At 37.3% G+C, this 23,769-nt stretch overlaps 1 protein-coding gene and 1 pseudogene across 1 annotated transcript in view; one reads left to right on the plus strand and one right to left on the minus strand.

Annotated features, from left to right (window-relative positions):
* Positions 1–23,769, plus strand: part of RSBN1L (round spermatid basic protein 1 like) — a 73,504-nt gene that overhangs the window by 12,142 nt on the left and 37,593 nt on the right. The window contains exon 2 of the mRNA XM_039239105.1: positions 23,551–23,667. Coding sequence (XP_039095036.1) covers positions 23,551–23,667 — 117 coding nt within the window. The remainder of the gene's footprint in view (positions 1–23,550; positions 23,668–23,769) is intronic.
* LOC120236362 lies at positions 12,102–12,216 on the minus strand (annotated as a pseudogene).

The raw sequence follows: 23,769 nt of genomic DNA on the forward strand, positions 1-23,769 counted from the left end.
AACAGAAAGGCACAGTTTTTTAAAAATAGAGTGATAATTTATTCAAATTGGTATTTTAGGAATACTAATTTGTTAGCACTGTGTAGGATGAATTGGCTGAGAGAAAAATTAGAGACAGGGATATTGGAGAATACTTTAGTAGTAAAATGAAGTGATTTTAGTAGTAAGGTGATTGAGACTCCTGGACATGGAAAGGAAAAGGTGTTTTGTTTTGTTTTGTTTTTTTAAGCATATTTATTTATTTTGAGAGAGAGAGAGTGCTCACAGGGCAGGGGTAGAGACAGTAGCAGAGGGAGAGCATCCCAAGCAGGCTCCTTGTCAGCATGGAGCCTGACACAGGACTTGATCTCACCAACTGTGAGGTCATGATTTGAGCCGAAATCAAGAGTCAGACACTTAATTGACTGAGTCACTCAGAAAAGATTTTGAGAGGGAATGTATGATAGGGCTTCATCAATATTAAATATATAGCAAGATAGGAGGACTTATATATTTAATTTTATTGTTTTGGATGGAGAGAATAGGCATATCATTGAAAAAATGTGGGTAAGCTTGCAGGAGATCTGGTTGGAAAAGATGCTTGCAGGAGACCTGGTTGGAAAAGATGGATATAAGTTTGAGATACAATCAAGTACTGTGTATTAGAGTTTTCTTATCACATGAAGCTCCAGTTGGTGAGTCAATGTGTAAAGTTTAAAAATTAAAAAAAAATTTTTTTTAATGTTTATTTTTGTGAGAGGCAGAGCATGAGCAGGGGAGGGACAGAGAGAGAGAAGGAGACACAGAATCCACAGCAGGCTCCAGGCTCTGAGCTGTCAGCACAGAGTCCGGCATGGGGCTCAAACCCATGAACTGTGAGATCATGACCTGAGCCCAAGTCAGATGCCTAACGGGCTGAGCTACCTAGGCTCCCCTAAAATTTCAAAATGTTTAGGAGATTTTTTAAAAAAATTTTTTTGTGTGTGATTTATTTATTTTTGAGACACAGAGAGACAGAGCACGAGTGAGGGGAGGGGCAGAGAGAGAGGGAGACACAGAAGCTGAAACAGGCTCCAGGCTCTGAGCCGTCAGCACAGATCCCGATGCGGGGCTCCAACCCACACTGTAAGATTATGACCTGAGCCGAAGTTGGACGCTTAACCAACTGAGCCACCCCTGTTTAGGAGATTCTGTTCAGTTAGTGTGTATATGCTTCCATATTGCATATGTGGAGGCCACCGATTTAAAAGTCATTTATAGTGGCAGACAAAAACCATTGGTTTTTTTGTGAGGAAAAAATAATGTCAGATCCTGCCTTAGATCTTAGGTAACCAGCTGTTCACAGCCTTTAAAAGAGCTCTAAAAAACCAGGATTTGACATGGTCTAACAATTTACCTCACATTAGTCCTCCCTCTTCCGGCCTTCCCCACCATTTTCCTTATCTCTGCTGCTACTATTTAGTATTTGTTTTAGTTTGGAGCTCTTTTACAGTACTCTTCTCTCTGGCTTTGCTAATCACCCTCTTGGTTTTCTAATGTCTGTTGTTAGCACTACCCACATGGTAGTTTAGTTTGGAGTTTTAGATCTATATATTCAACTGCCTTCTTGACATAATCCCTGTTGGATGTTCTATAGGGCTGTAGAATTAGTATATTTCAAAATAGCTTTCCTTGCTCAAATTTGTCTTGCTGTGTATGTTCTTTATCTCACTGCCATCATATATCTAATGGCTCAAGCTTTAAAACTGGATTCTACATTTTAAATTCATGTGACCTGTAGCCAAGTCTTGTCAGTTCTAATTGCTGTCTTTCATATCTGTCTCCTTTTACTGTCCTTTCCAGTCTTAGTTCAAATTACCATTATCTCTAATCTAGATTATTGTATAACTGCCTCTTTAGTGGGCTCTCTACTTCAGGTCTGTGATCTTTCAATTCATTCTTCGTGCTACAGCCCAAGTGATAATTAGAGATGTAAATGCATATGTGATCATGTTACTCCTCTTTATGAGATGATGTTCAAATTCCTAAAAATGTCCTTCAGTTCTCTGAATGATCATATTCCTGTTTGATTCTTCAGCTTCTCCTCAGTGCTCCTTGCTGCCTAGGACTTTCTGTACCTGTTATTATGCCATCCGTGGTTCCACATTTCTACTGCACCTAGTGAATGTCTATTCATCTATCAGGACTCCACTTGAAAGGAAGGGTTTGTTATTCCCTCTATTAGGTTAGGTACCCTTTTCTCTTCCCATGTCGCCTTGCACTTCTATCTTGACTTTCTTCACTTCATTTTAATCACTTATTTAGTTGTCTTCACTAGACATAGCCTGTGAAATCTGGAGGCTGTGGTTTTCTTCTTTCAGGTCAGGGTACCTCTGGGTACTCAATAACTGTTTGGAAAATGAATGAGTAATACTGTATGTCAGCTCTTTCTGCCTGCTCAGAAGAGATGCCTGCTTGTTATTCAGGAAAATTTGGCCATGTATTTCCAACTAAGAACAGCAGAAAACTGATAATGGAATCACAAGTTGACCAGCAGCTCACAGACAATGGTTAAAATGTCAAGTGAGCACAAGAGGCAGCTATTAAGGGCACAAGAACTAGAAAGGAAAGACACTGTGTAGATGATACTAATTGTATTGTGTTTGCCTCAGCTTCAGTTAATCAGAATTGACATTCTATATACTCTAATCTCCAAAAAATGAAGCTTATCAATACATTATACAAAAAGGATATTTTATGGTTTTAATCTGCATGTGTTTACCAAATCTGTAATGGCATTATAAATGGAAATCCTTTTCCACAGTGTCAAAAGAAGTTGAATTCTACAGTCTTTCTCATGTTTGGCTTCTTTCATTTAACATATTGCTTTTTTGAGATTTATCAGTGTTGTTGCATTAATCAATTTGTTCCTTTTTTTTTTTTTTTTTTAGAGAGAGACAGTGTGAGCAGGGGAGGGGGAAGGGCAGAGGGAGAGAATCTTAAGCAGGTTCCACACTCAGCACGGAGCATAATCGAGCTCCATCTAATGACCTCAGGGATCATGAACTGAGCCAAAATCAAAATTTGGACACTTAACTGACTAAGCCACCCAAGCACCCCCCATTGCTTTTATTTCTTAGTAGTGCATTGCATAGAGATACCATTGTTTGTTTTTTCATTCACCATTAATGGACATTTGGATTGTTTCTGGTTTTGGGTTTTTATTTCTGCTACAGACATTCACAGACAAATCTTGTGGTAGACGTATGTTTTCATTCTCTTGAGCACATATCTAAAATGAGATCACTGGGTTATATGGTAAATTTATGCTTAACTTCCTAAGAAACTGCCGTACTTTTCTAAAGTTGCTGTACTTTTTTCATTTCCACCAATTTTGTTAGTTTACTAAATCTTAGTCATTCTAGTGGGTATGTAGCAGTATTTCATTATGGTTTTAATTTCCTGTTCCCTAATGACTACTGGTGTTGACCATCATTTCATGTGCTTATTTTCCATCCTTGTCTCTTTGTTGAAGTGTCTGTTCAGATTATCTGTTATTCTTATTTTCAAATTGTGAAAGTTCTTTACTCTGTGTACAAGTTCGTTATCAGATATGTATTTCATGAATGTGTTTATGTATTTCATGAATGTGTTTTCCCATTCTGTGCCATTTCAATCCCTTAATGTTGTCCTTCACACCTTTTCATAGCAGAAAAATTTAATTTTCATGAAGTCCACTTTGTAATTTATTTTTTCTTATGGAATGTGCTTTTTGCATCTTAACTGTGAGGGCTTTGCCTAACCCAGGATCACACAGGTTTTTCTCCTACATTTTCTTTTAGATACTTTATGGTTTTAGGTTTTACCTTTAGGACTATAGTATATTTTGAAAATTTCTGTATTTGAAGTTTGGATCAAAGTGCCCTTAATTCTTATTTTTCCTTCTTGATTAACTTGAGAATTATTTTGTAAAGTCCACTCTCCCACCCCCACCATTCACCTAGGGTTTTTCATTAATGTATTGATTAAATTAAGGACAAATTGTAATTTCTGAATTTTCTTTATATTTAGAGTTACATGTATGTCTTGGGGCACCTGAGTGGCTCAGTTGGTTAAGCATCCAACTTCGGCTCAGGTCAGGATCTCGCAGTTTGGGCCCCATGTTGGGCTCTGTGCTGACAACTCAAAGCCTGCAGCTTGCTTTGGATTCTGTATCTCCCTCTCTCTCTCTGCCCTACCTTGGCTCATGCTCTGGCTCTCTCTCTCAAAATAAACGTTAAAAAAAAAAGTTACATGTAGGTCTTAATCTACCCTTATATTCTTATATATCTCGTAAAGTGTATTGATTTTTAATACAGATTATGAGTTTTCTTTTGGCATTTTGTTTCATTTTAAGGAGTTTCTTCCAGATTGTTACTGGTATATAAGAAAGCTTTTGGATTTTCTACATATACCTAGTAGTTGGATATGTAATTATATAATAGTGAAAGGCTATCAATTCTTCATAATCAGGAACAGTTGAATTATAATAAGATACTTAGTAATACTTAGGAAGTTATTTCTTTGTGGTACTTCAAGCATTGTGTTTGTCTTTGAAATCTGGCATCTCATTAGCACAGTAGAACTATTCAGCTTGACAAACATTTTTAGTGCTTAGGTGCTGTGGTAGGCTTTAATAAGAATGACAAAATCAACAATATAAAGCATCTGCCTTCAAGTACCTTAATCTAGCAGGATACTAGAAAAAGTAATTATTAGTGCAGTAAGTTAAATACCACAAGACAAATGGAAAGTAGAGATAGTACTTGTGGCAATGCGGGTAGGCAGGGAGGATGGGATTTTTGAAAGAATCTTTGAAGGATGGTGTGGTAGGATTTCAGTAAAGAGATGAAAAATAGCATTATTTGAAGTATAACATTCATAGAATTAGGAAAACATCTATACAATGTCATAAAACTAAAGGAAGGAAATAATTTCTAGATGTTTGATTCTCTTTATAGATTTAACAGTACATATTGCTAAACATCTTTATGTTAGCCCTTCACTCTTTATTTTTGAGAGAGAGCGTGTGCATGCATGCACAAGTAGGGGAGGAATGGGGGGAGAGAAAGAGAAAGAAAGAAAGATCTTAAGTAGGCTCCATTCCCAGCGGGGAGCCTGATGTGGGGCTTTCTCTCACAACTGTGAGATCATGACTGAGCCCAAGTCAAGAGTCCAATGCTCAACTGACTGAGCCACCCAGGTGTCCCGTAACTTTGTAAAATTTAGAACTTTGATTGCATGAAAAAACATAAGTGTATATAATAAAAGTAGTGGTTCCCATATATGCTGTTATTATTAACAGAACTATATGATTTACTGTCTGCATTGTAGATTATAGTTTTAATTAAATAATGTAATTGTATAATGTTGACTTAGAGGTCTAGATGCTCCAGGGTGTGTGTGGGTCACATTTTATATGACAGCTATAGTATAAACTTTAGTGACTAGAGTGATTTAATTTATAATCTACATACCAAGTATAATGTCTTGAAGTATAACATTAGGAAGTTATTTTATATCTTTCTTTTACAATATATTGAGAGGAGAGGAAATATTTACTTCTGTTTTAGAAGCAGGTCTTTCCTGGTAGATCAGTGAAGAAAACCTGAGCTGAAGGTTATAGTACAAGAGGGAGCCCAGACCTCTGTTTCATGTTATACCTGGCTTGGCTTTCATGTAGGTACATCTATATTAATTTTTTTGTTTTCCTTTTAGTGATTGTATTCTTATGACTACTATTACTATGCTATTTTGTCACTCTTTGCATGTTACTAGATAATAGAAATCTGTTTATATTTAATGATGATAGCTACCTTGTCAAGTGCCTAGAATATAAACTGGGGATAGTTGGAAATAATGCATATGTTGCCTTTAATCCCCATAAAAAGTCTAAAAAGCTAAGTGCTATTATCTTTAACAATTGAGAACACTGAGGCACAACATAGTTAATAAGTAATTTGTGTCCGTTAGTGGCAGAACTGGAAATTAAATATGTCTAATTACAAAGCCTGAGTTATTTCCAATGTATTACAGTGCATTTAGAGTTTCTTAATACACAGCTCTCTTAAATTATATCATTTTCAACATGCTTTTCCTTGTTTTTTTTTTGTTTTTGATCTCAGTGTGTTAGCCAAAGCAGCATGGCTATCCCTGAATAGTAAGAAAAATAAGTATTGTACAATCTGAACTTCCTCATAATATGTTCAGGCAGAAACATTTTTTGCATTACTGTACAAAATATAGGACATTGTTGCTGTATGAGTCATTATACTAAATTCTTCCCCTTCGTAAGAAAATAGAAGCACAGAATCGGGGAACACTAGAAGAGAAAGTGCCATCAGAGCTCAGTGAGCAGAAGCCCCTGATTTTGCAAGTACAGGCAGCGGAAGCTCCACAGCCCTCCCACAGGTTAGCAGTTTCTGAGTCCTTGGGTTCTTACTTACTGGAACCGCACAGGTCTTTCACAGCTCAGGGTTCTAACATGTAGCAGGTTTCATAGTCAAGTCCATGAGGACCTTTCACCCTTGTAGCATTTTCCCCTCACTGTGGATGAGCAGACGACTCTAGAGGAGTCAGGTATCTTGAATTCATCTCCCTCATGCTTGTCACATCTCAGGCATCCTTTAATTAGAAAGGAAGGGTTTTCTTCTTTATCTTCCAAGTTTCTGAAACCATTTCTGTTCTTCCTTCCCCTATTATGTTACTATATTCTGGTGAAGATTTAGTGTGGAAGCTGGAAGTCGTGCTGCTTCTATGTGCAGATTGTAAGTTAGGAACTACCTACCATTAGTTAAGTGCAATGAAATATCTCTGGTCCAAATGATTCTTATTATATTTTTTGGTTTTCTTTCCTAAAGTGTAATAATAGGAGCTTTTAACTAGAAATTGAGGGAACTATTCAAGAGTTTTCCTAGTTCTGCCACTTAGTCTCTGTCCCTGAGAAGATCTTACCTGCTCTGAGCCCTGACTTTTCTTCTCTGTAAAATGAGGAGAGTAGCTGAAACCTTTAATTTGTTCCTATGAAAGAAACTAACTTGGAAGCCTTTCTGGCAATTGTCCCACTTCAACACTATCTTAATGATTTCATCGTAGATCTGCTGTTGGTTTTATTGTTTATTTTTAGCATCTTAAAAAATTTTTTTTCAACACTTATTTAATTTTGAGGGACAGAGAGTGACTGAGTGCAAGCAGGAGAGGGGCAGAGAGAGAGGGAGACACAGAATACAAAACAGGCTCCAGGCTCTGAACTGTCATCACAGAGCCTGATGCCGAGGCTTGAAGTCTCACACTGTGAGATCATGACTTGAGTTGAAGTAGGATGCTCAACTGACTGAGCCACCACCCAGGTGCCCCTATTTTTAGAGTCTTATAAAATATTGATAAAAGTATTTACTTTCTTAAATGATATCACAAGTTCTCTAATTTGTCCTCTGCTTCTTTCTTAAATGATTCAACAAACATTTATTTACTGCCTGCCGTATGCTTGGCATTGTGTAGGGGAATGCAGAGAGGAGAGCTGTTTATATTTCTTGCCTTCAAGAATTTATAATTTAATTGGAAAGATTATTAGCTGCAATGTAAGAGACAATTTGTATTGTTACTCATCTTGTTTCTCTTTCTACATGTTGCTTTTTGTTGGGGGGGGGTTCTTCTGTGATTGCTGACCCTTCAGATTATTATCAGGAGTAATTTGCTTCTATTTACATTAACCCTTTTTCATCCTCTCCCTCTGGACTCTTCATTGATTTTGAGCATCAATTATGTGCAAAACACTATTCTGAGTTCTATAGAAGACAACAAAGATAAATTAGATGTAATAACCAAGAAAGAATTTATAATCCAACAGGGCATATAGAACAGGTACACAAAGAAACAGAATTCAAATCATAAGAGAGAGAGAAGGCAGTGGTCATTTTAGGCTGAAGGGATCAAGGGGTCCGTGATGAAAAGCTGAATTTCAGCTAGATCTTGCAGGATGTGTAGGATTTTAGTGGACAAGAGTTGGGATGGGAAAAGACATTCTAACTGAATGGTATTAAAAAAATATTATGGGGCGCCTGGGTGGCTTAGTCGGTTGAGCGTCCGACTTTCGCTTAGGTCATGATCTCGCGGTTTGTGGGTTCGAGCCCCGCGTCGGGCTCTGTGCTGACTGCCGGCTCAGAACCTGGAGCCTGTTTCAGTCTGTGACACCCTCTCTCTCTGACCCTCCCCTGCTCACGCTGTCTCTCTCTCTCTCTCTCCTAGAAATAAATAAAAAAAAATATTTAAAAAAAAAAATATTGGACTCAGGTGTAGTAATGAATCAGTCTGGGATCTTGTGTAGATAGATATACAGTAGAAGAAATTAAAATGTGTCTTGAATATGTAGATTCTTGAATGGCATACTGTGGGAATTTCTCTTTTTACATGGGGTGATTTTGATCATTTGTTTAAAGTAGAAGAGAGTGACATGTTCAACTGTATTTTCAAGGAATGTATTTTGGTCACTGCTGAGTGGGTTGGTGGAGAGAGAAACTGTAACTAGGAAGGTCACTTGTTTCAAAAGATAATTAATCAGTTATGCGATGGCTATGGAAAGGGAAAGGAAGATGGACATAGTCCAGTGGAAAAATAGACCGAACTGAGAAAGTGATGTTAATGTTAGGGGAAAACTGAAGAAGGAAGTATTATAAAGGCTTTTGAGAGTTTTTTGAATTTGAATGTTGGAAAATGTTGTGCCATTAACATAAACAGGGAATTAAAAGGAAAGCTTGAACTTTATTTATATGAGAAAGATGGTAATTTTTATGTTAAATATTTCTTTTTTCTTAAAGATTTAAAAACATTTTTAAGTAATCTCTATATCCAATGTGAAGCTCAATCTAACTCAACCCTGAGGTCAAGAGTTTCACGTTCTCCTGACTGAGCCAGCCAGGCACCCCAAGTTGTTACTTGGGGTTACTTGAGAGAGAGCGAGCAGCGTAGAGGGGCAGTGGGAGAGATTATTTCACGCACTCCCAGTGCTTAGCACGGAGCCCTATGTGGGGCTTGATCATATGACCCTGGGATCATGACCTGAGCTGAAATTTAGAGTCCAATGCTCAACCCACTGAGCCAGGTGTTAAATATTTCTTATGGAAATGAAGTGGTGGAGATTAGCCAAGAGGCTGAGTTGAGTTATTAGTCTGGGATTCATTTATCTAACATTTATAGTTTGAATCATAGAAATGCATTTTTAGACAAGTATGAAAAAAGAAGAAAGAAGCATGCTTAAGGTAGATCCTAATGAGAATGTGCAGGTTTTGATGATAGGATCGTGAGTTACTGAGTAGACAGGATAGTGCAGTACCACTGAGACTTAGGGAAGGGTTTTGAGGAAGAGGATAGTAATGTCTTTTGCAGTGAGGACTGAGAAAAACAGGCTGAGAAGGCATTGCTTCTCATTTTACTATATTCTTTACCTTTTTCTTTCCATTTTTGTGATGTTACCTTCCCTTCTATTTCCCTCCTTAAATTCTGTATTATCTCTCTTTTTCTTCTGTTTCCTGCTTGTTCTCAGATATGTTTCTAGCTATACTTACTCCTGTTTGGGGAAGGTGTTTAGGGAGATCAGTGTTGTTGTTCAGACCAACTGATTTTACAGACTGTATTATTATAGTGTGAATCTTGGCACATACCCAAAGCAGGAAGAACTGTCATAGCATGAAGCCTATTTGAGGTTTGTGGTACAAGAATGTATTGTAACTGAAGTCTTCAGTAGGAAATTCTATCACTTATACTCCTTAAGAACAGGTAGTGTGGGGGCTCCTGGGTAGCTCAGTCGGTTAAGCGTCTGACTTTGGCTCAGGTCATGATCTTGTGGTCTGTGGGTTCGAGTCTGGCGTCGGGCTCTGTGCTGACAGCTCAGAGCCTGGACTCTGCTTTGGATTCGGTGTCTCCCTTTCTCTGCACCTCCCCCTCTGCTCATGCTCTATCTCTGTATCTCTCTCTCTCTCTCTGTCTCTCAAAAATAAGTAAACAAAATTTTTTTTTAAAAAACAGTGTGAATTTTATGATACTTCTATATTTTTTATTTTTATTTATTTAATTATTATTTTTTAAATGTTTGTTTTTTGAGAGAGAGAGAGAGAGACAGAGTGCAGGTGAGGGAGGGGCAGAGAGAGAGACACCCACAGACTCTGGAGCAGGCTCCAGGCTCTGAGCTGTCAGCCTAGAACCTGTTGTGGGGCTTGAACTCAGGGACCATGAAATCATGAAACTGAACCAAAGTCAGATGCTTAACCAACTGAGCCACCCAGGTGCCCCTATTTTATTTATTTTTTTAATGCTTATTTATTTTTGAGAGAGAGAGACAGAGCATGAGTGGGGAAGGGACAGACAGAGAGGGAGACGCAGACCTTGAAGCAGACTCTAGGCTACACTCTGTCATCACAGAGCCTGATGGTGAGCTCAAACTCCCAAACCATGAGATCATGACCTGAGCCGAAATCGGGCACTTAACCACCTGAGCCACACAGATGCCTCTATTTTTTGTTTTTAATTATTATTTTTTTTATGTAAGCTCCATGCCGAAGGGAAGAGTTGAATTCAAGACCCTAAGATGAAGAGTTTACTTAACTGAGCCAACCAGGCACCCCTCTGACATCTCTTTATAAAAAAGATCTAATGAACTTCTATGAAGATCCTTCTGTATACAAAACTCTCTGGTTTAATGAGACATGGTGTACTGTGGGATTTCTCTTTTCCTTAAAAGCTATTAAATCTAACAGATAGTGTATGTATATATACATATTCAGAATAGATGTATAATTGTATCATTTTCTCCTTTTCTTCTTTTTGTTAACTATGACATAGACTTAAGAGAATATATTTAAATGAAGTAGAAATGCACTTGAACAATTTTAATGAAGTGAGGACTTTAGAAAAAGTAACATTATTTTCATGTGTGTTTGTGTATTAAGTTATATATTAATTCACTCTTAGTTTGAAGTTTTTTTCTTTTTTTCCTTCTGAAACACCATAAGTGATACTAAATCTTTAAAAAAATTTTTTTAATGTAATTTATTTTTGAGAGAGAAAGGCAGAGTGTGAGCAGGGAAGGGACAAAGAGAGAGGGAGACACAGAATCCAGAGCAGGCTCCAGGTTCTGAGCTGTCAGCACAGAGCCCGATGCAGGGCTCGAACCCACAGGCTGTGTGATCATGACCTGAGTCGAAGTTGGATGCCTAACTGACTGAGCCACCCAGGTGCCCCAATTCTAAATCTAATTTAAAAAGTTTGCTAAACATAATTATCCGTTCTTTCAGGAAAGAGATGTATGCTAACAACTTAATTACATAAAGTAGTAAATATGAATCCCTTTCTGTTGTAGAAATTTCAAATAATTTAGAAGTACATAAAATAAAAATCAATAATTCCTTTCGGGGCACCTGGGTGGCTCAGTTGGTTTAAGCATCAGACTCTTAATCTCAGCTCAGGTCATGATCTTGCACTTTGAAAGTTCAAGCCCAGTATTAGGAGTTGAAGTCCCGCACTCTCAGTGCAGAGCCTGCTTGAGATTCTGTCTCTCCTCTCTGCCCATCCCCTGCTTGTGTGCATGTATACTCTCTCTCACACGTGCTTTCCCAAAGTAAATAAATAAATTAAAAAACATTTTTTTAATAAGTTCCTTTTGTTTCTTCCATAGGAGTAAGCCCTGGTAGGTATTTTGTGTTCTTCCTTTCATATTTTTCTTTGCATTTACATATATATTTACATACATAATATGTAAATACATATACACACACGTACACACCAGAAAAGAATATGTAGCCTATTTTCAAAAACCTAAATATACTATATGCATTTTTGTGCAACTTGCTCTTTTTACTTAACAGTGTGTCTTGGAGCTCTGTCCGTTATGTACAGTGAAATTTATATACACGTGCTGTGTGTGTCTGTGTTGTGTATGTATGTATAGCTGACACACAATGTCACATTAGCCTCATGTACACTACCTGTGTGTGTCTGTGAATTTGATTGTGGTGACACACAATGGCACTTTGGCTTCAGGTGTACAAAGTAGTGATTTGACAGTTTATAAATATGCTGTGCTCACCACATGTGCAGCCACCATCTGTCCCATACATATGGAATGCTTCATGATTTACATGTCATTCTTGCTCGGGGGGGGGGCCATGCTAATCTTCTCTGCATCGTTCCATTGTTAGTATGTGTGCTGCTGAAGCAAGCAAGCACTGTTATTTCTTTCTTATAATTAAGTTTTGCCTTTATAAATTTTTATAAATAAAAATTTTGGTAAGCTTTCAATTTTAGAATAGTTTTAGGTTTACAGAAAAATTTTCTTTTTTGAAATTTTCTCACTTTTCTTGAAATTTTATATTTGTATGATACATTTCTCACAATTAATGAACCAGTACTGATACATTATTAACAAAAGTCCATACTTTATTCAGGTTTTCTTAGTTTTTACCTAGTGTCCTTTTTTTTTAAAATTTTTTTAATGTTTTATTTCTGAGAGGGAGACAGTATGAGCAGGGGAGGGTCAGAGAGAGAGGGGGATACAGAATCTGAAGCAGGCTCCAGGCTCTGAGCTAGCTGCCAGCACAAAGCCCAATGCGGGGCTTGAACCCATGAATCATGAGATTATGACCTGAGCTGAAGTTGGACGCTTAACCACCTGAGCCACCCAGGCGCCTCCCCTGACCCCCTACCCCCAGTGTCCTTTTTTTAAAAAAGTTTATTGGAGTACTTGGGTGGCTCAGTTGGTTAAGCGTCCAACTCTTGGTTTCAGCTCAGGTCATGATCTCGCATTTCATGGGTCTGAGCCCTGCCTTGACAGCTCTGAGCCTGGAGCCTGCTTCAGATTCTCTGCCCCTCCACCCATCACTGGTGCTGTCTCTCTGTCTCTCAAAAATAAATAAATGTTAAAGACAGAGTTATTTTAGTTTATTTTTGAGAGAGGGAGAGGGAGAACGAGTGGGCGAGGGGCAGAGAGAGAATCTCAAGCAGGCTCTGTACTGTCAGCATAGAGCTGGCACAGGGCTCCATCTCATTAATTGTGACATCATGACCAGAGCCAAAATCAGGAGTCATATGCTGAGCCATCCAGGTGCCCCCCACAGTGTCCTTTTTTCTGTTCAAGGATCCCACCCTGGATACCACATTACATGTAGTCATTATGTCTATTTAGGCTCTTTTTGGCTATAACAATTGCTCAGACATTACTTGCTTTTGATGATCTTGATAGTTTCAGGAGCACTGGTTAAAAATGCCCCTCAATGGGGATCTTTGTGAAAAACTCTCATGATTGGAATGGGAAGTTAGGTTTTTGAGAGGAAGGCCATGACTGTCAATTTAAAAAATAAAATTTAATCTAAAAATTCCAATGAGGTGCTTGGGTGGCTCAGTTAGTTGGTTAAGCATTCAACTATCCTTTTCCGCTGAGGTCATGATCTCACAGTTTGTGAGATGAGCCCCACATTGGGCTCTGTGCTGGGTGGGTGTGGAGCCTGCTTAAGATTCTCTCTCTTTCTCTCTCTCTCTTTCTGCCCCTCCCTCCCTCCGTCCCCATCCCCTACTTGTGCTGTCTCTCAAAAAATAAAATTAAAAATTAAAAAAATTAAATGCTGAAAGGTTTATAATGAGAAATGGCCCTAAGTGTTTGCATTCTCCATCCCTACTCCCAGCTGTTAACTTTTAGTTCTTATCTTTTAACTTCAAATTTCTGAGTAAAGTGCTCATAATGCCTTTAAATTTTTGACTGATTGGTTTTAGACATACTATATTCTTGTTAAGGTTAATAAGTTAGCACTTTTATAACTTAGTATCTTTCCTAACCAGTATTCTCATAAAACTTAATTAAAGTACAATAATCACATGCTTATTATGACTTTGTAAATACTGTTCAATGCCAATCAGAGATCCTTTTCTGTATGGCCTTCTGGGTTTTCATAATAGTTAAAAATGGCCCTCTCTTTTCATATAGATGGTCCCTGACTTACAATGACTTGCAGTGTTTTGACTTGATGATAATGCAAAAGTGATATAATTTAGTAGAAAGTGTGTTTTTGAATTTTGAGTAGGATACTCTCGTGATGCTGGGTGCAGCAGCGAAGTGAACTCCTAGGCAACAATGGGACCACAAGGGTTAACAACCCACGGGCTTACAACCATTTTGTCCCCATACAGCCATTCTGTTTTTTCACTTTCAGTACAATATCCAATAAATTACTTGAGATATCCAATACTTTATTATAAAATAGGCTTTGTGTTGGGTGATTTTTGTCCACCTGTAGGCTAATGTCAGGGTTCTAAGCATGTTTGTTAAGTTAGGTATATTAAATGCATTTCTGACTTAATGATATTTTTCTTTCTTTTTTTTTTTTAATGTTTATTTACTTTTGAGAGAGAGACAGAGCACAAGCAGGGCAGGGGCAGAGAGAGAGAGACAGACACAGAATCTGAGGCAGGCTCCAGGCTCTGAGCTGTCAGCACAGAGTCCCACATGGGGCTCAAACCCATAAATTGTGAGATCGTGACCCGAGTCAAAGTTGGACCCTTAACTGACTGAACCACCCACACACCCCAGTGATACTTTCAGTTTACAATGAAAGGTTTTATTGGGGTGAGATCCCATTGTAAGTCCAGGTAGATCTATTTATATATATTGGCGTCTTCATTTTCTGCCCTGTTCTTTTTGTTCTGTGATAAGAGATAATCTGGCAGTTCCTTCCGGGTGCCTGGGTGGCTCAGTCAGTTAAGCATCCAACTTCTTCGGCTCAGGTCATGATCTCGCGGTTTGTGGGTTTGAGCCCCGTGTCAGGCTCTGTGCTGGCAGCCAGCTCAGAGCCTGGAGCCTGCTTCGGATTCTGTGTCTCCCTCTCTCTCTGACCCTCCCCTGCTCATGCTATCTCTCTTTCTCAGAAATAAAACATTAAAAAAAATAAAATCTGGCAGTGCCCTTTTATTCTTGGAGATAGTTTCTGCAGGGCTGTTATTACTGTACTTAAACCTAAACTGGTTATCTTTCAAGCTAGCTACACAGTTTTCATACTGATATCTTCTTATGTGCCCTTCTGTGCTGGGTGTCCTGTTTCCTTGGTCTCATGCCATTTTCCTTCTTTGTTTACTCCTTAATTTACTTAAGCATATCCCAAGAACGGATGTGTATGTGGTAAAAATGTTTGAATTTTTGCTTGTCTGATCATGTCTTCCCTCATACTTGGTTGATAGTTTGGCCAATCCTATAATTCTAGGTTAAACGTTACTTTCATTCAGCATTCTGAAGGCACTTGCTGTATTGCTTTCTAGTATCTACTATTGTGTTGAAGAGATCTACACTGTTATGTGATCTTTTATATGGGGTCTGATTTTGTTTTGTCTTGTTTTTTTAATTCCTCAGGAGGCTTTTAGGATCTTCTCTTGAAAATACAATTTTATGGGGGTGCCTGGGTGGCTCAGTCAGTTGAGTGTCCGACTTCGGCTCAGGTCATGATCTCACAGTCTGTGGGTTTGAGTCCCGTGTCGGGCTCTGTGCTGACATCTAACTCAGAACCTGGAGCCTGTTTTGGATTCTGTGTCTCCCTGTCTATACCCCTTCCCTGCTCGCTCTCTGTCTCTCAAAATAAAGACACACACACACACAAAAGAAAATACAATTTTATGATGATGTGCTTGGTATGTATGTGGTGAACAGGGCTGTAACTGTGAATTCCATTCTTTGTGCTCATCCCTTTATTACTATTTTTTTAATTTATTTAAGTAATCTCTACACCCTGTGTGGGGCTCGAACTCATGACCCTGAGGTCAAGAATCTCATGTTCTTCCGACTGAGCCTCTGTGTTCATTCCTTGATGCAATCTTAATTTTGGTGATTCATTTTTTCTGAGAAAATTTCTCATGTATTTTGATATTTTCCTTCCCTGTAAAATTCTATTTTCTTTTTCTGAAATTTCAGTTAATTTGATATTGGATCTTCTGAATAGATCCTTTAGGTTACCTTATTTTCTGCTGCTTTTCACTTTGTCTTGTTGCTCTCTTTCTAGAAGATTATCTCAACTTTGTCTTTTGACTTTTTTAGCTTTTCAGTTTTGCTATTACATTTTTTTAAGATTTTTTTTCTTTAAGTAATCTCTACACTCAACATGGGGCTTAGACTCCCAACTCTGAGATCAAAGAGTCATATGTTCCACTGACTGAACCATCCAGGTGCCCCTTTGCTATTGTGTTTTTATTTTTTATTAAAAAAAATTTTTAATGTTTATTTTTAAAAATAATTTGTGGTAATGTGTATTTATTTTTTAAAAATTTTAAACATTTATTTATTTTTGAGAGATAGGAAGACAGAGCATAAGCAGAGGATGGCACAGAGATGGAGACAGAATCTGAAGCAGGCTCCAGGCTCCAAGCTGTCACCCCAGAGCCTGATGTGGGGCTTGAACTCACGAACCGCGATACCATGACCTGAGCTGAAGTCGGCCGTTTAACCAACTGAGCCACCTAGGCCCCACGATGTTATTTTTGAGAGAGACATAGACAGAGTGTGAGCAGGGGAGGGGCAGAGAGAGAAGGAGACACAGAGTCTGAAACAGGCGTCAGGCTCTGAGCTGTCAGCACAGAGCCCAATGTGGGGCTTGAACCCACAAACTACAAGATCATGACCTGAGCCACAGTTGGATGCTTAACAGACTGAGCCATGTAGGCGCCCCTGCTATTGTGTTTTTAAATTAAGTTTTATTTAATGTTTATTTTTATTTGATTTTGAGAGAAAGAGAGAGCAAGGTGGGGAGGGACAGAGAGAGAGGGAGAAAGAGAATCCCAAACAGAGCTCCATGCTCAGAGCCTCAATCCCATGACCGCTAGATTACAACCTCAGCCAGTGTCAAGATTCAGACACTTAACTGACTGAGCCACCCAGGCACTCTATGTTTTAAATTTTAAAAGTTCCTTTTTAAGAATTTCTTGATTCAATTCAGTTTAAGCATTTTAGAGGAATATAGTTAGCTTGTTTTTAGCTCCACCTTTGCCTTGCCTGGGGTACCTGAGTTTTAAAGCCTGTTCATTTTCTCCTGAGAACAAAAGGTGGATATTTGCCTTAAGGAGTGAGATTAAATGATTATTTGACCATTTGCTGTGAGGGTGGGAAAACTGAGAAGCCCAACTACTTCTTATATAAACTTTAAACAATTTCCCTTGTTTTAAGACTCCTGAGTGTGTGTGTGTGTGTGTGTGTGTGTGTGTGTGTGTGTGCGTGCGCACGCGCTTATTGAGGTAGAACCTTTTCTACTCTCAAGGAGTATTAACTACATACTGGTCGGGGAGGAATGATTATAAGGAGAAAGATAAGGTTATAACTAGAAAGAATACCATGTGAAATTTGCTATAGAGCAGCTAGAGGTAGAGAACCTGCCTACTGTTTTATACAGTATAGTATTGATGGACTTGGTCTAATTCTTTAGCACAGAACAGATAAGAATGAGCTCGAAGTTATAGCTGTCACCTCTTGTATGTGGAATGATAAATGACAGCTTAGATAAAAAAAAAAGTAAGTGATACTCAAATACAATTTTTTTAGTTTTGAACAGGTAAATTTTGTTTTGATTTGTTTTTGAGTTCATCAATATGACTATGATAATGAGTTTAAATTTTTGTCATAATGAAAAGACTAAATTATATTTCTTAGATTTTGAAAGCAGAGATGTATATAATACATTTTTGAAAATTATTAGAATGATTAAAAAACAGTGGCAGTCTTCTGTTATGTAGGAACTATGACTTTATTATTCTGAAGATTCCAGATAAATGAATTGTTGATGTATTATAAATCTCTCAAAAAGACACTCTAACAATGCTTTTTATAAGTTCTACTTTCTTTTAACTGGACTGATTCATCTAATACTTGTATATGTGTGTGTGTATTTTCATTCTATATTATTATAATGATTATAATACCAGTGGAGACTAGTAAATTTTATAATAACCAGATGAAAACAATGATTTTATTATTTAAGAACTGGTCTTCTTTTTTTTTTTTTTTTTTTTTTTAAAACTGGTTTTCCATAGTGGTACCGACAGTATAAATCAACCAATATCAACTGATATTGTTGATGGTAAGACTCTTTAGTATAGCACTATTATTCATTTTTATCTCTTGCACACAAGTGCTCAATAGAAGTATATTGAGTGCATTAAATCTGAAATTTACTGTTAAATCAATGAATTGAATAGATCTTTGAAAATCTCATTTATATTTTATTTGAAATTATTTTAATCAATTTTATATCTTAACTTTTATGTATAGTTTATGTCTTTAGCAAATGTTTATTTTTCCAACTGTGTTATTTAGTTTGTTCTAGTTTGATAATGACAGTCATTTATTCCTTCTTTCCCCCATTCTTATATTTCTTTCGCTTCTCTGGGTTCATACTGTTACAATGGGTCTGTTTGTATCTGTTTTTCCTCTGCTTTTTGCCACCCTTTTTATTTTTATTTTTATTTTTTTATTTTTTATTTTATTTTATTTTTTAATATTTTTATTTATTTCTAGGAGAGAGAGACAGCGTGAACAGGGGAGGGTCAGAGAGAGAGGGAGTCACAGACTGAAACAGGCTCCAGGCTCTGAGCTGGCAGTCAGCACAGAGCCCGACGCGGGGCTCGAACCCACGAACCGCGAGATCATGACCTAAGCGAAAGTCGGACTCTTAACCGACTAAGCCACCCAGGCGCCCCGGACCCTTTTTATTTTTAAATGAAGCTTGTAGTCCTTATGTTAAGTTGGACATTTTAAAACATAATTTCTTGTTGTTACGGTAGAATAATTCTTACTTTTGTTCCAATAATTAGCTAGAAGTTCTTTCCAAGTCCTAGATTAGACCATGAAGGTCTATACAAATTCTTGGTCATGAAGAGAAATGAATAAAAACTAAGAATGATACTTTTTTTTTTGTTTTTAAAGAACAGTGTATAATACTAAACATGATGCCAGGAAGCTGTTGTCCTTGTGATGAGATGTAAAAGTGGCTTTTATGAAGGTGAATGCATTGTAACATAGTAGCAGCAGACTTGACATTTTACTGACATTGGTGTTCTGAATTCTTACAGCCAAAAAATGTTTATTATGGCTCAGTGTTATGGACAGATATACATAGGTAATATTTGCATTCATAAGGCTTATATCTTTATAACGTGCTTTTGTATATATTTTCAGTTTAACCTTTATATAAATTCCATTTACAGATAAAATGGGAGATCTGAAAGTTTGTTATCAAGGTTGTAGAACTTAAATGAACCTAGGTCTTCTGAACTTGTAGGCTTTCCACTTTCTTGAGGTTGTAACATGTTTGCCTGTAACATGTAAACATGTATTCAGCAACCTTATGTTATCTGTAACATAATTGTAGAACATTGAATGGAGGCATTTAAAGTTAGATTTTGAAAAAGGATATGCCCTGACAAGAAGCAAAGAATTTTAGGAAGGGTGAAAGATAGGTTGACAGGTGAAGACAGGTATGTAGGTTGGGATAGCAGTTGTTCCACAAAAATGCTTTTCTACTATGAATATATAGGATGATTTGTGTTTGCTTTCTTTCCTTAGAAGGTTTTGGGTGTGGGGTGGGAGGTAACTGTAATTATGTTGTCAGTCAGTTTTCTTGCCTTGGCTATGCTATTGTTATTGTTTGTAGTTGTTTTTCATGTAATGACTTCACACCTTCAATTTATCTTTATTGGAACTATTTAGTATCATACCTGAAGGCATATTCTAAGGCCCATTTTTCTGTTTTATGAAACTAATAATGGTCCTATTACAGAAACTTTGAAACTTTTTGCTACTTAAAAATAATGGCTTTTAAGAGTACCTGGCTGGCTCAGTTGGTAGAGCATGCAGCTCTTTATTTGGGGGTCATGAATTCGAGTCCCACGTTGGGCCTAGAATTTTCTTTAAAATAAATAATGGCTTAGGGGTGCCTGGGTGGCTCACTTGGTTAAGCGTCCAGCTCTTGGTTTGAGCTTAGGTCATGATCTCATGGTTCATGGGTTCCAGCCCTACATCTAGCTTTGTGCTGACAGCGGGAGTCTGCATGGGATTCTCTCTCTCTGCCCCTTCCCTGCTCATGATCTCAGTCTCTTTCTCTCTCTCTCTCTCTCTCTCTCTCTCTCTCTCTCTCTCGCCCCCCCCAAAATAAATAAACTGAAAAAAAATTAAAATAATGGCTTAGAAAATTTTTTTAAGTTTATTTATTTTGGTAGAGAGTGTGTGCGCCTGCATGCGCACAAGAGGGAATCCTAAGCAGGGTTACACACTTTCATTGGCGCAGAGCAGGGGGCGGGGCTCAAACTCACCCACCTGATCGTGACCTGAGCTGAAAACCAAGACTCAACCCACTGAACCACTCAAGTGCCGCCAAAAATAATGGCTTTTAATAATTTGCACTGTTATCTTTCAGTCTTTTGATTGTGTGTATATTTTAAATTTTTAAAAATTGGGATGTATATAGGGACAGGAGTTATATATGGAAAATCTGTATATACTTGCTGTTCAGTTTTGCTGAGAACCTAAAACTGCTCTAAAAAATAAAGTCTATGCTGTCTATAAATAAATATATTTATAAGTATATAAATAAAGTTTACTAAAAAATTGGGTCATAACCATATTATAATACTATTTCCTGAGAAGCTAGTTTGATTTTATTCTGAAAAATATTCATATTTTGTGACTGTGGTAAGTTTATATTATATCATAGTTCTTATATATATATATATATATATATATATATGCCATTAAAATTCTGTAGTTATCTCCATCTGTGTGGGTAGAAATTAGGATCATGGTTACTCTTAGGAGTACTATATAAAGACTAGAAGGGCAAACAGAGGGGTCCTGAGGTGCTGTTCATTTTTGTGAAGATTGAGCTGTATACTTACATGTTTTTTTTTCTCTATGTATATTACACTTTAATAAACTTTTAAAAAGTTAAGTAGTTACTGAAATAACACTTTTAGGTTAATAAAATTAACAAAGATGATTGGGGAAATACATGCAGAAACAGATGATTATTTTCTTCAGTTGTGATTTTTAAAAGTTACTAAATAGCTCATTAAAATGTATGTTTACTTAGAAAATATTAATTTATATATGTGTCTAAGTTCCAGCTATTTGGAGTAAATACTTAGTAGCTGGATGACAGCTTATGACAGGATCTCAAGGACTTTATTTATTTAAAAATATGTATTATTGTTTATTTATTGTTGAGAGAGAGAGAGAGAGACAGAGTGTGAGCTGGGAGGGAGAGGGAGATACAGAATCTGAAGCAGGCTCCAGGTTCTGAGCTGTCAGCACAGAGCCTGATGTGGGGCTAACTCACAAGCTGTGAGATCATGACCTGAGCCTAAGTCGGACACTTATTAACTGAACCAACCAGGCACCCCCTCAAGGACTTTTAACATCGAAAACTAAGAGTTATAAACTAATCTGAAGTGTGAAAACATCTTAATGTATTTCTAGAATTTAAGTCATATGTGAACAGATGAGGACTTTACTTCCTCATTGTATTTCCCTAACCCTTTTCTTATACTCAGCAATGTGTATTTGTTAAGTCAGTGGTCTAGACCTGAGTTGTTCAGTGTGGTAGTCACTAGGTCACTCTCATGTGGTTGTTGAACACTCTGAATAGAGATGTGATGTTAAGTATAAAATATACACTGGATTTTGAAGTCTTAATGGGAAAAGAAAAAAGAATATAAAATGTCTCAGTAATTTGTTAATATTGTTTCTTTTTTTTCAATTTTTAATGTTTTATTTATTTCTGAGAGAGAGAGAGACAGCGTGAGCAGGGGAGGGTCAGAGAGAGAGGGAGACACAGAATCTGAAACAGGCTCCAGGCTCTGAGCTAGCTGTAAGCGCAGAGCCCGACGCGTGGCTCGAACCCACAAGCCGTGAGATCATGACCTGAACCAAAGTAGGATGCTCAACCGACTGAGCCACCCAGGCACCCCTGTTAATATTGTTTCATTTTGAGATGACAATGTTTTACATTCTTTAGCTAACTAAAACATATTATGAAAATTAGTTTCACCTGTTAGTTTTTGTTTCTAATGTGACTACTAGAAAATTCAAATTTACATATCAGGTAAGCATTATATTTCTACTGGGCAGTACTGATATAGATGATAATCTAATCATGAAGAGGTTACAGCCTCAGGGTAGTATTTATAAAGGAAAGTAAGGGGGATTTTAAGAAATTCTGCATTATGTATATACACACTATATAATCTCTGTTATGTTTGAAGATATTTTATAGCTTTTATGTGCTTCAGTCATGACTTCGTAATCAATGAGAAACTTTTTGAGAGCAAAGACTCATTATTTTAAAATTCTCTGTATCTTCTCTTGCTGGAGGCATAGGAGCTTGATTGAACAAGAATAGGACGATACGTCTTATAAACTCAAATTTTTAGAATGTAGAGCAACGATTCCTAGGGATTCTTATACCTTTTATTAAAAAAATTTTTTTTAATTTATTTTTGAGAGGCAGGGAGATAGAGTGTGAGTGGGGGAGGGATTGAAAGAGAGGGAGACGCAGAATCCAAAGCAGGCGCCAGGCTCTGAGCTGTCAGCACAGAACCTGATGCAGGGCCCAGACCCACAAACTACAAGATTAAGACCTAAGCCAAAGTTGGATGTTCAGCTGATTAAGCCACCCAGGCGCCCCTGTACCTTTTATTTTTTTTTTTTTTATATTTTATTTATTTCTAGGAGAGAGAGAGAGATAGCGTGAGCAGGGGAGGGTCAGAGAGAGAGGGAGTCACAGACTCTGAAACAGGCTCCAGGCTCTGAGCTGGCAGTCAGCACAGAGCCCGACACGGGGCTCGAACCCACGAACCGCGATATCATGACCTAAGCGAAAGTCGGACGCTTAACCGACTAAGCCACCCAGGCGCCCCGTTTTACCTTTTATTTTAATATCCTAATCTCACCAGCTAGCCAGATCAGTCATATCCTTTTTGAAAGATGCAAGGGTAAGGGAATTGACACCTAGTCTTATATATACCAGGCTCTGGGTAGTCATTTTATAAATTTTATTATTTGATCCTTATAGTAACCTGTGAGAAAGATAACCATCATTTTATAGGTTAAGAAACTGTGGCTGATTATTTTTTCATTGTTTTGGTATTAATCCAGATATATCTTCATATCTTCAAAGCTAACACTTTCCATTGTAGTTTACTATTTCAATTAGTCAATTATTTTAAGTGATTTGAAGTTAGTCTAATATTGTGGTTGACATGAATTACATGAAGAATAGTCTTTAGAATGAAGATTTTTCTTTAGAATCTTTAGAAATCTTTATAATAAATTTTGACCTAGTGTGATGTGTATATTATGTGTTCCATGTTAATGAATGACAGGAAATTTGGAAATCTATTTCCCCCAAAACTGAGAGGACGAACAAAAGGTCTGTTTGTTTTAAATTCTGATTTTTCATGGTGTATTATAACTCTAGAAATTGCACTATGGTTCATGGGGAAAAATTATAAAATGATTTTAAATATTTCCTTTGTTTTGTCTTTCAGATAAAATCAAAGACAAAATTAAAGAGAGAGATAAAGAAAAAGAGAGAGAGAAAAAGAAGCATAAAGTAATGAATGAGATCAAGAAAGAAAATGGAGAAGTAAAGATTTTGCTGAAAAGTAAGTTTAGTGATTTTAGATGTACTATATTATATTGTTCAGTGTACTTACAGACTTTGTCATTTAAATAAGAAATGTTTGTCTCTGAATTTTGGTGAGAAC

This window comes from Hyaena hyaena, unplaced genomic scaffold, assembly GCF_003009895.1.
Source record: "Hyaena hyaena isolate Hyena2069 unplaced genomic scaffold, ASM300989v1 scaffold_152, whole genome shotgun sequence".
NCBI classification, from domain to species: Eukaryota; Metazoa; Chordata; class Mammalia; order Carnivora; family Hyaenidae; genus Hyaena; species Hyaena hyaena.